The following is a 13,082-nucleotide window of genomic DNA, read 5'->3' as shown; positions in this document are numbered from 1 at the left end:
GCTAAATATATAAAATAAACAGGGAACGAATGTCACTCTACGGTAAGCAAGCTGAGCGGGAGAAACGTGTGTTTTCTAAACGCCGAGGCGAATATCGACGCGTTGAAAAGAAAAATGCCACAAGAGCCGCGAGTTCCTACTATTGACGCCGTGTCCGTTTTCAACAGTACACAATTGTGGTTAATCGCATCAGTGTGCGTTGAGTGACAAGGTTAGGGACTAGATTAGAGACCTATGTTTGGTAACTAAGCTGAAAATGAACAAAGTGATCTTCGGTCAGTTCTCTTTTCCATGTGTAGGTTAGTAAAGCTTATACATATCATTAGTTGCACATTACCCTGTATAACTGATGTTAAAAGCTGTTATAACTGTAACATTTGTGAATAGGTCCTATGTTGACTATTCGCTCATAATGGGCTTAAAACAGCAACCAACCTCGTGAACTTTTGAGCGGATGCTGTTCAAATGATCAGCATCTTTTGGTTACCATTAATCCCTCTATTACACTTCATTTTAAGCTCCTTTTTGGAGATATTTACAAGTACCAAAAGCAAGTAATCAGTTCCTTCGAGCCTACAACTCACTGCTTATGTCTGGTTATTTTTTTTTTAGCTTGGCCAGGACCAAAGGGGATTTCTTTTGCTATGGAATAAGTTTGAATATCTTTTTTTTATCGTGCATTTTAACGGCATTCTATATTATCTTATATTCTAAATCAGAAACCTGCTTCTTTGTGTATTTCTAATTTGAAATGTCACCTGATTATAACTAGATTACGTGGTTTGAAAATACATGTTCAGATAAGAAATCTGTCAATATACATCGTATTTAAGCAAGAAAATAAATAAACCATTGAAAAAACAAAAGAAATTGAATATTAAGGACAGCCTGAGAAATTGTTGAGGAAGGTCCTTTAAGAAAAGTTAGTCTGGAGTTGATGTTACATTGTTTTTGTCCAGTTATAGCTACTTTAAATAAAAAGTTTGCGTTCTTTATAGGCTATGGGTCATTCTGAGCTGAAATCCAAGCAATGCCCCGTTTCGATTGACAGGACCAGCAGCCAGATCACGTTGTGTGTGATTAAATATGTTGCTCGTGGAAATGCGACATTGGATACTGAGTATCGTGAGTGAGTATCAACGCACGTCTCTGTACCACCACGAAGATGTGCTTTGTGATATCTGATATATGATGGGAGGGAAAAAGCAAGAGAGAAAAAAACTAAACTAAAACTGTTCTGCAGATGCTAGGTGGTGTGAGAAAAGCGGCTCGCTTTGCAAACCTTCCTCAGTGCCACGCATCTGATATTTATCCACTCCATCAGCTCTGAATCAGTAGCTGGCACTGAACCCAAACTCAGACTGAACAGCTGTCCTGTCCTGTGCAGTTAACCAACTCGGAGCATCTCGTGGGCAGGCGTAATATACGGATGTCACGCCGAACCTCGCAGCTGCGTGCGAATGCTGGAAAGCGCCTCATTTCCTGCGACACTGGAAAGAGAAAACCAAGCTGGCCCTGACTCGCTCTCGTCTAAAAGAGTAGACAGCCTGCTAAATGCAATTACACACTGACAGAACAATTATTTCCATTCGCATTTGAGGGCTTTCACACTTACGAGGCCCTCCGAAAACCAGAAGGTAACATCCAGGGACCAAAGTAGGTGGCTCTGGCATAAAACACTGCCATTTTCTATAGGACCTCTACGATCTTTATGTTCGCATACATGCATGACAACCGTAACTCTGTCTGACCTCAATCTTTCTGAAAGGTCACATGACTCGATGCTGCATAGTGACCAATTAGAGTTCACACTAGCAAGAAACTATGGGGTTGTCTATGGACCAGGTTATTGTGACATGAAAATGTGAACAATTCTAATTGTTCAAACGGTTAAAATTAGATTTGTAACGTAACCTAAGGCGGACACCACGCTCCTGAGCTGAAATACATACTCAAAACAACACCATTAATCAACGCCATAAACTGGAGGAGGTGTACATGAAAAAGTGAAGCAAAGCACCTAGAGAGAGAGGAAAAAAAAAAAAAAACTCAAACCGTATTCTGTACGAGCTGAAAGATCCGACGCACTTATCGTTGTTCTTTCTTAAACCACATTTAGACTGAATTAGATTATAGGTGTGGAAGTCGCTAAGTGATAAAACTTACAGAAGCAGTGAGTTTCTAGTGGGTTGTGTTTTCTACAAACTCAGATCATGTAGTCATATGATCACACTCCATTCACAACATGGCCTCCAAGTAGTCAAAGGAGCACAGGAGTACAGAAGAGACACTGGTTTACCCCAAATTACTAAGAGAACCAAAATTCCAGAAAGAAGATAAAACACTGGTCACAAAGTATTTAAGAACAATTCGTTTGTTTAATATCGGAGTCAGTGTCAGTGATGCACATGTTACAAGACTAAATATAGCAAGGGCATACAGACATATCTCGGGGGAAAGGATAAAGCACATCACTTCTATGAAACATGTCAGATTAAACACTGTGACCATATAACAACCCTAGTTCCAAGTGATTGGTTTAAAGATCACGTCTGCGTCAGCTTTGTTTGCTTTTTTTTGGCATTTATGAATCAGTGAGCATAACATGCTTAAGAGAAGTCGTTTCTAAATACACTAACGCAAAACATCTCTAAGCTGCGTGTGCGCTGATGCCACTGTTTGTGCTGTTGGTTGTTGATTTTCCTCCCTTATTTGCCAGGTGTATTACCAAAAACTAGACAATAAGTACACGATTTCAAAATGTAACAGCTAGGATTGTGTCGCAATTGTGTAATATTTAACACTAATTCCACACAAACCACATTTTTCACACCCCAACCCTAAACAGGTTTGTCCCCAAGGTCCTAAAATAATCTTGTATTTTTTTTACAGATAGCCATAAATAAAGGATGACTAAATCCGTTCACTTGAGCTCACCATAAAACATTCATACAATAACGTACAGCACTGATGGTGAGAACAGGAACGAGATCCAGTTTATTACACGCTCTCTCTCAACCTGCAGGCAAAAGTGTTTCGCAAAAGCACCTGGAGGTGTAGAAGATAGATGACTGAGATTCTTTTAGAACTTAGTGATGACTGAGGGTTGAGATGTGGTTACGTTTCGTCTAGTCGTTTTCATCCCCGGCTATAAAACGACCACTGAATTCTTGAGTCTGATAAGGACGGATAAAACTTATGAGATGTCGGCCATCGAAATATATTCTAAACTGTAATTGCCGATTCTCTGTGGTATAAGAGAAATTAAAGGCTTCGCGTAAATGCTCTTATGGGTTGATTGCTTCGTTGTGATTGGTCAGAAGATGTCTGTTATTTTCATAATAACAGGTAAACATTAACGTGCTCGCTTTACTAGACTATTGTTTCTATAGCAGAAGTGAACACACAGACTTACACTGTAGATGCTCTACACAATCCATGACTTAATAAACAGATGCAAAAACTGTTTATCAAAATGAAACGAAACTCAATGTTTTCTGTTTGATTTCGGTTTCATTTAACATTTTACAGAACAAGTCTGGCTTTGTAACAAAGCTTTGCAAAGTTTATTAGCACAAACGTTTTCAAGACACAGGATATCGATCTTTCATATGGTTTATTGGTAAAATAACAAAAAAAAAAAAAAAAAAAGATTGTGGGTGGGATTGAGAGTGAAGGAGGGAATAGAGAGATAGAAATAAGAGCTGGTGATGGAATGACTTTTGGGAAGAACAGGAACTGGTCTCTAAAACAGTCCACAGATTTTCCTACGTTTCAGCTGTTAAAACGTACAAAAATGGACTTTCCTAAAACACCACACAGACGTTCAGACAAAATAATACAGTCTAGGTTTAGTTTTGATATACAATCGTGCACTTTATATGAAACTAACATGCAAATCAATCGTCTAATTCGTTAGTGACCTTTTTTGCTGTAACGGCTGTCAAAACAACAAAAACCGACTAAAAAACCCGACACACAAACGATAAAAAAAAAAACACACCGAGCAAAACGGACGCCAGAAGAACCAAGAAAAAAAGGGCTGGGATTAAAACAAAAAAGAAGCGACACGAAAATAACATGGTGGAGTGTGAACCAAATATAAACTCCTCACCCTCAGGGCCACTTACTTACATGTCTGTGGTTTTCGCCTATGCTAAGCTAAGCTGACTAGTTACCTAACCAGCTTCAAATCGATTCCATCTAATCGCGTCGATCATATCGAATTGCTAAAAAAAACACAGAACGCATTGTGATAAATCGACAAGACCTTCCATTTTTTGATTAAATAAATAAAAATAAATAAAGTAACGCATGAGAGTTTAGTTTTCTCGCTGCTGACAGAATTAGCCTGTTAGCTTGTTAGCCTGTTAGCATGCATGGCGACCAGAAGTAACCGACGAGCGATTTTCTTATTCCGCTTTCCAGACGTGCTGTTCACGTCAACGCCCAAATAGATCCATAAATCGTAAAGAAAATTTATAATAATCGATTCACTATAATCCCTTTAACACTTATGCATCCGTAAAAACCGGTTTTATCCGGATTCACGTCTTTTTTCCCCTCCCCATCCCCCAACCCGCATTGTCCAACCGTTCCAGTTAGCTTAGCATATTAGCTTAGCATAGCTGCGCGTTTTTTGTTGTTTTTTTTTTGCTAGCTACGTTTAGCATCAGATTTGCGCCTCTTCTTGCTTTACTCCTAATCATAAATCACAAATAAAACACAGTGACAACGCGGACAAAGTCGAAGAGATGTTACCGTTTAAACACCACACCCTGGTTACACGTATTGATTTGTTCGGATAAATTACCTGTCATTGAGCTGCTCCTCGGTGCCCGGTAACGGGTGCACAACGAAGTGAATAGAGGTCATGATTTTTATCCGAAATAACCTAGAAATATGGGAAATTCTCTCTCTGTGTGGGTCTTTGAACACTTTTCTAAGTCTGGTTCGGTTTTTTTCATCACAAACTCGCTTCAAAACGGAAGAAAAATCCAGAGCCGAAACATCCAACAAGCTCCTACAACAATCCACAAACCGCCATCTTAACTTCTACCGACTCCGAGCTGCTTCGTTATTATTTTTTTTCCTCCTACATCGAGTTTCCGGTGCGCCTTGATTTGACACTCGTGTGCTTTGATTGGTCGATATTCTGTAGTCCCGCCCAACCAGGACGCATTTGGGGAAAACGTTATAACGCTTCAGATGGGATTTTACAGGATAATAATAAAGCTGGGATTAGAATTTTTTTTTTGAGGTGTAATTTTTGATGTAAACAAGGTTTATAATGCTCATTTTTTAAGCATTTTATCTTTTCTCCACACAACTTTGTGATGTGGAACAACAAATATATTAAGTTTAAAAAACAATAAATCTATATTTTACAGAAATTAGTAGGATAATGGTATACTTTTGGTGAGGCAGCTCTTTAATTCCTGAATCATTATAAGATCCCTGTAACTGCTAAAGGAGATTGCAGTAGTATTTGATGCCATTCCTAGTGGTCTTATTCAACCTTTATCAGGCAATATATCATCTGAGATTATTCCCATATATACAGATCAGTTAAGTATTAATGGTGTGAAAATTATAGATAAAAAATGTTATAACTTTTATATTTAAAAAAATGATGTAGAAGTACATTATTGGGGGGCACGGTAGCTTAGTGGTTAGCACGTTCGCCTCACACCTCCAGGGTCGGGGTTCGATTCCCGCCTCCGCCTTGTGTGTGTGGAGTTTGCATGTTCTCCCCGTGCCTCGGGGGTTTCCTCCGGGTACTCCGGTTTCCTCCCCCGGTCCAAAGAGATACATGGTAAGTTGATTGGCATCTCTGGAAAATTGTCCCTAGTGTGTGTGATTGCGTGAGTGAATGAGTGTGTGTGTGCCCTGCAATGGGTTGGCACTCCATCCAGGGTGTATCCTGCCTTGATGCCCGATGACGCCTGAGATAGGCACAGGCTCCCCGTGACCCGAGGTAGTTCGGATAAGCGGTAGAAGATGAATGAATGAATGAAGTACATTATTGCCTAAATGCAAACCTTTTTGGCAGAGGTGGGAGTAAGTCACACATGTGCAAGTCACAAGTAAGTCTCAAGTCATGAATGTCAAGTCAAAGTCAAGTCAAGTCTTTTGTTAATATTTGTCTCTCAAGTCTCAAATTTGCGACTTAAGTCTGACTCGAGTCAAGTCGAGTCCCCCATCTCTGAGTCATGTAACTCAAGTCTGAGTCAAGTCTCAAGACATGAATGTTAAGTCAAAGTCAAGTCGAGTCTTTTTTTAATATCTGTCAAGCAAGTCTCAAGTCTCAAATTTGGACTTAAGTCTGACTCGAGTCAAGTCATATGACTCGAGTCCCCCATCTCTGCTTTTTGGAATTTAATGTATCATCAGATCGAATGGAAAGAGGTCTGGAGTTTACCTAGTAAACACTGCCTTGCCAATAAAAGTTAAAGAAATTACATATAAGATTCGTTTGATTTATCCAGCGACACAAGTAGTCTCAAGATTTTTCAGAGACATGGAGACTGCACTCCATTCAGAAGAAAAATCCATAATACACTTTTTTTTAATGCGAATTTACCCAATCGTTTTGGATTGATATTGAATATCTAATATTCAAATTCACAAAATTTACAATTTGACTATCTGGTAAAGATATAATTTTGTTATATAAAAATAAGATTTTGAAGCAAAATCTGGTGATTAACTTAATAGCTATGTATGGAAAATATCACATACACAAACAGAAATTGAATAATAATAAACCTAACATTATTTTATACATAAATGATGTATAGAAACGGATGTATATAGGAACACTCTGTAAGTTTTTTTCCCCTGTATATTTTTTTGTTTGTCTTTTTTTTGTTGTTTTTTTTCTTTCTGTTGTTTCCTTTTATGCTATTATGAATGTAATATATAATAGTTGAACACACTGTGATCCTCTGTATGTATATTGTTATTATTCTTGTTATGCAATAAAAAAAAATAATAAATTAAATAAATAAAAATTGTAAAAAAGAAAATAAAAAATATAGCTGCAAGCAGCGATGACGGGCCTTCGCACGTTTTTTTATCGCTATACGGTGCCTTCCAGAAAACAATGCACGGTGGGCAAGTGCATCAAGTGGGTAAATATCAGTGGACTATTTTATGTTGTTACTGACCCATTTGGGGACTGTAGGTAAATGAAACCCCACATTTTAGACAAACGGGGGCGCTAGTGAGCCACTTAAAAGACACACCTTTGTCTGACCTTTTTGTCCACACTTAACAGCCGACAAATGTGATGTATGTGTCAAATTTCAAGTTCATCTAAGCACGCCAAAAGCCTTAAATATGCCTGAAATAAAAGTATACTTTGACACGATGCCATGGCAACAGTGTTTGAGATATCAAAAATCCGTTTGCAATTTCGCATCTGCAATATCTCTGCATCATGGTGGCCAAGTCTGGTCTCAATTGCATGAATCCCCTAGGAGGAGTATTTAAAAGTTTACCGCATGCAGCTGACAAAAAATCCACCTTTGTGACTGACACACTTCCTGGGGTCTGTTGGTGGCGCTATACCCGGGACTCACAATAAGCACATCGATGCGATCGGAATCCTTGGATACACACCTCGCACCACGTGTCATCACAATAAGACATTTTTTGCTTTAGATATTAGACACTTTCTGTTTCTCTGAATTCGCCATAACTTTGTCGCCTCACCATGGCAGCACCGTTCGAGATATCAAAAATCCCTTCGCAATTTAGCAAGTGCAATGTCTCGGCATCATGTTCACAACGTTTGATGTCAATCGCATGAATTCCCTAGGAGGAGTATTTAAAAGTTCACCACATGCAACTGTTGTGACTGACACACTTCCTGGTGCCTGCTGGTGGCGCTATGTCCGAGATTCACAATAGGCACATCGATGCGATCGGAATCCTTGGCCGAACATACACACCGCGTGTCATGCCAATAACACATTTTTTGCTTTAGATATTAGACACTTCCTGTTTCTCTGAATTCGCCATAACTTTGTCGCCTCGCCATGGCAGCACCGTTCGAGATATCAAAAATCCCTTCGCAATTTAGCAAGTGCAATGTCTCGGCATCATGTTCACAACGTTTGATGTCAATCGCATGAATTCCCTAGGAGGAATATTTAAAAGTTCACCGCATGCACTTATAAAACAATCCAAAATGGCCGACTTCCTGTTGGGCAGAGCTCATAGTTTAGAGCGCGAAAGTTGTTCGGGTCGATGAGATCTATATGTGTACCAACTCTCGTACATGTGCGTACATAATTGCCCGATCTGTGCACCAATGTTTGTTTTTGCATTACAGGTGGCGCTACAGAGCCCCCCTGCCACACCCGTATTCCATCCTTTGTCCAATCCTAGTGTCGCGCGACTCTGACATGTGTTCAAAATTTCAAGAGTTTTCGAGCATGTTAAGGGACCCCAATTGGCCAATGTGTGGGAAAAAAAAAATAAACAAGCAGCGATGACGGGCCTTCGCACATTTGTTCATCGCTATACGGTGCCTTCCAGAAAACAATGCACGGTGGGCAAGTGCATCAAGTGGGTAAATATCAGTGGACTATTTTATGTTGTTACTGACCCATTTGGGGACTGTAGGTAAATGAAACCCCACATTATAGAGAAATGGGGGCGCTAGTGAGCCACTTAAGAGACACACCTTTGTCTGACCTTTTTGTCCACACTTAACAGCCGACAAATGTGATGTATGTGTCAAATTTCAAGTTAATACAAGCACGCCAAAAGCCTTAAATATGCCTGAAATAAAAGTAAACTTTGACACGATGCCATGGCAACAGTGTTTGAGATATCAAAAATCCGTTCGCAATTTCGCATCTGCAATATCTCTGCATCATGGTGGCCAAGTCTGGTCTCAATTGCATGAATCCCCTAGGAGGAGTATTTAAAAGTTTACCGCATGAAGCTGACAAAAAATCCACCTTTGTGACTGACACACTTCCTGGGGCCTGTTGGTGGCGCTATACCCGGGACTCACAATAAGCACATCGATGCGATCGGAATCCTTGGCCGAACATACACACCGCGTGTCATCACAATAAGACATTTTTTGCTTTAGATATTAGACACTTTCTGTTTCTCTGAATTCGCCATAACTTTGTCGCCTCGCCATGGCAGCACCGTTCGAGATATCAAAAATCCCTTCGCAATTTAGCAAGTGCAATGTCTTGGCATCATGTTCACCACTTTTGGTGTCAATCGCATGAATTCCCTAGGAGGAGTATTTAAAAGTTCACCACATGCAACTGTTGTGACTGACACACTTCCTGGCGCCTGTTGGTGGCGCTATGTCCGAGATTCACAATAAGCACATCGATGCGATCGGAATCCTTGGCCGAACATACACACCGCGTGTCATCCCAATAAGACATTTTTTGCTTTAGATATTAGACACTTCCTGTTTCTCTGAATTCGCCATAACTTTGTCGCCTCGCCATGGCAGCACCGTTCGAGATATCAAAAATCCCTTCGCAATTTAGCAAGTGCAATGTCTTGGCATCATGTTCACAACGTTTGATGTCAATCGCATGAATTCCCTAGGAGGAGTATTTAAAAGTTCACCGCATGCACTTATAAAACAATCCAAAATGGCCGACCTCCTGTTGGGCGGAGCTCATAGTTTAGAGCGCGAAAGTTGTTCGGGTCGATGAGATCTATATGCGTACCAACTCTCGTACATGTGCGTACATAATTGCCCGATCTGTGCACCAATGTTTGTTTTTGCATTACAGGGGGCGCTACAGAGCCCCCCTGCCACGCCCGTATTCCAACCTTTGTCCAATCCTAGTGTCGCGCGACTCTGACGTGTGTGCCAAATTTCAAGAGTTTTCGAGCATGTTAAGGGACCCCAATTGGCCAATGTGTGGGAAAAAAAAAAAAAAAAAAAAAATAAAAAAAAAAAATAATACTCCCGAGGAAAAACAATAGGGCTTCGCACCATTCGGTGCTCAGGCCCTAAAAATACTCCCGAGGAAAAACAATAGGGCTTCGCACCATTCGGTGCTCAGGCCCTAAATATAGGATAATAATGAAGCTGAAATGAAAAGGAAAACTTGTGAATTTTTTTCTGTTCATTTTTTTTTTTTATTATTTTTTTGTGCATACAGTAGTGAATTATCATGAAGCTAAAAAAAACACATTCTAGTAATAACAAGAAAAATAGAATGATTAGAATAACATGACATTTATAATATAATGTAAATAAACGGATAAAAATATCAGCGTGCTGTTATGTTAGGTCATATCATAGGTCTGAACCACACCTGCTTTTTTTTGTGTAGTGCTTTTAACAGCAGACACTGTCACAAAGAAATGTTACAGAAAAACATGGTGCAGAATTAAATTCCTAATGAGCAGGTCACTGAGAAAATCCTCGAAAGTAACCAAACACAAAACCCATTGTCATTTGGGTGTTAGTCGTTACGATATAATTACAGTAACCCACAGGTCATTGATTAGATTTGATATTATGTCAAAAATTAAAAAGACGTCTTTGGTAACACCTTTATCCTGGCCCAGGTACCTAAAGATCACTAGGTACCATGCACACACACATTTACACACTCATTCACACCTATTGACAATTTAGAATAACTAATCTAACAGTTTTTGGGAGGTTGGAGTAAACCAGAAAACTGGGAGGAAACCCACGAGACATGAAGTGTGCGATAATTGATATTTAGACACAGAAAAACGGCATAGGGCAAAAAAAAACATCTCAGTATAACACAGTTAAACTTCATCTCTGTCTTAGTAGGATTGAAACCTAATATTCATTAAAAAAAAATACAATTATCTATTCATTTGCTGTTCTGTTTATCCTACACAGGGTTGCAGGGAGCCTGGAGTCTATCGCAGGGGACTCGGGGCACAAGGTCTCACAAACACACACACAAATTCATACACTATAGACAATTTTGAGATTTTGTTCAACCTATAAAGTATGTCTTTGGACTGGGGGAGGAAACCAGAGTACACGGAGGAAACCCTTGAGGGTTTAAACCACTATACCCCACTATGATAAGTATGATTTATTTTAAAATGTTTGCACTTCAACTCGACAAACACAGAATGCTTTACAGTATGTCAGTGTCCTCGCTTTCAATGACACACATAAAAGCTATTTGAGTGAAAGCACCCTCTGGTGGAACATCTAAACAAGTGTGGGTGTGAAGTATGCAGAGTGTGTGTGTGTGTTTGTGTGTATGTGTGTGTGTTTTAGCCCCTCATCTTCACCCCTTTGTGCTACAATTTATTCTGATGATTATACGATTTCCTGAAAATTATAAACACTTTACAGTGAGATGTCTGAAAAGACTCTACTTTTGTAGCTAGTGTAAACTTGAAGTAGGTTGTATTTATGTGCTTGTTCAAATATGATGTAGTTTCTCCTTCCAAGTGACTCCTACGGAGGATGGTCCACATTGATCTAAAGTCGTCCATCGGCAAAGGCTCTAAAGGCTAAAGTCGTCCATCGGCAGCTCCCTGTTCGAGGGTCCACAAAGCGGATCATCTGATCTGTACATTCTTTATTTTTCACAGGTTTTACACAAGCCTCCCATTTTATCCAGCATCCAGGAATTGAACCTGCAACATCTTTGAGAGTGTAGAACCTTGCTGCTGTACCACCAGTGACAATTTAAGGCTAATACTAATCACAAAAAAGTCAGGAGTTCGGGAAACTCCAGTGTCATCAGGTCACTGGAAATTTTTTAGGACATAGAAGTGTCCACTTACTGATGTAAAAAAAAAAAAAAAAAGAGGCAAAATTGTGACCTATCATTAATGATAACTAAGTGAAAATAATCGCAATTGTTGACAGATTGCTGTGGTACGAGATGAATGAAACATTTTAGGATGTGCTGTTATTGAAAAAAAAAAAAACCCTGCTTCTGGGCGGTAACAGGAACTATGGAACATTACACTACACAATCATCGATCATTTTCACTTCGGTGTCCTGGAGTGATTTATTTTTATTTATTTACTGGTGAACTATCAGGATCTTATATTCAGAATAGTTTAATGAGAAATCCCTCAGAACGTATCAAACTGTTGGATTACATTCCTTAAAATAGTGTAACATTGGTCCTGAAGAAACGTTGTCTCATTTTACTGTGTACTGCAACAGCTATATATGGTTGAAATGACAATAAAAGCTAATTGACATTGACTTGACTTGACTTGACTTGACTTGATATTGACAGGTGTCAGTTAAAATCCTTGAGTTCTAATCATGTGTGTAAATGGATTTTTTTTAACACAGCCCAATCACTAGAATACAACAAACATAAGAAATACACAAGTGGCCTTCAGATAAAGCGAACTAGCTTTGGGAATGTTGGTAATGAAGAACGCTTCATGCTGTAATGGATGATTGAATACATGCGTGGTGTCCAGTCTAGAAAGGGTCAACGTTGGTGCAGATTTTTATTCCAAAAAACCAGAAGCCATACCAGTTTCTACTGACCTGAAAGCCAAGATCAAACAATTAAACAGGTGGAATCAGGTTCAGCTTGTGCTTAATTGGAATGGAAACCTGCACCCAAACCAGCTCTTTACAGATAAGCTCGAACACACCTGATCTTGTGTGTTCATTTAAAAATATGAACGTACCATAAAACTACCAACAATTCCAAACATTAGTTAGTATGTCTTGACAGAACATTACAAAATGACGTCATGATGGCGAGCAGAACATCTTACAGCCAGCCAAATGGGTACAAGTGTACCACTTGAGGTTGCCAGATTGAATGATAAAACCTCAGATAATGATTTATCAGGAGAACTGTACATACTTTATGATTGATTAACTAAATTACGTCTAAATGTTTGGGACAAAAGCGAAGGTAAAATCCACAGCAACATAGAAAACTAGAACGGTACATTTCCTGAAGAAAATGTGAATGGTGCTTGCACGTGGCAAGTTCCCCTCATCGTGCTGAGTGTTTTGATATATGACATGTCCATGTTGTGCTAACTTTTTGATGTCGCTTATTTTGGGGGTGGGGCTACACGTGACGGGTGGGGCTAC

The 13,082-nt window shown here is 39.4% G+C and overlaps 1 protein-coding gene across 10 annotated transcripts in view; it reads right to left on the bottom strand.

Moving 5' to 3' along the window:
* ubr5 (ubiquitin protein ligase E3 component n-recognin 5) overlaps positions 1-5,084 on the bottom strand; it is a 34,423-nt gene extending 29,339 nt beyond the window's left edge. For all 10 annotated transcript variants that reach the window (XM_060861936.1, XM_060861938.1, XM_060861941.1 and 7 more), the window contains exon 1: positions 4,814-5,084. In XM_060861936.1, the coding sequence (XP_060717919.1) occupies positions 4,814-4,875 (62 nt within the window). In that variant the 5' untranslated portion in view covers positions 4,876-5,084. The remainder of the gene's footprint in view (positions 1-4,813) is intronic.
* Between the last annotated feature and the right edge of the window lie 7,998 nt (positions 5,085-13,082).

The sequence above is a fragment of the Tachysurus vachellii genome, chromosome 25, assembly GCF_030014155.1.
Source record: "Tachysurus vachellii isolate PV-2020 chromosome 25, HZAU_Pvac_v1, whole genome shotgun sequence".
Classification (NCBI taxonomy): domain Eukaryota; kingdom Metazoa; phylum Chordata; class Actinopteri; order Siluriformes; family Bagridae; genus Tachysurus; species Tachysurus vachellii.
This window is presented reverse-complemented; position numbering and strand designations above follow the sequence as displayed.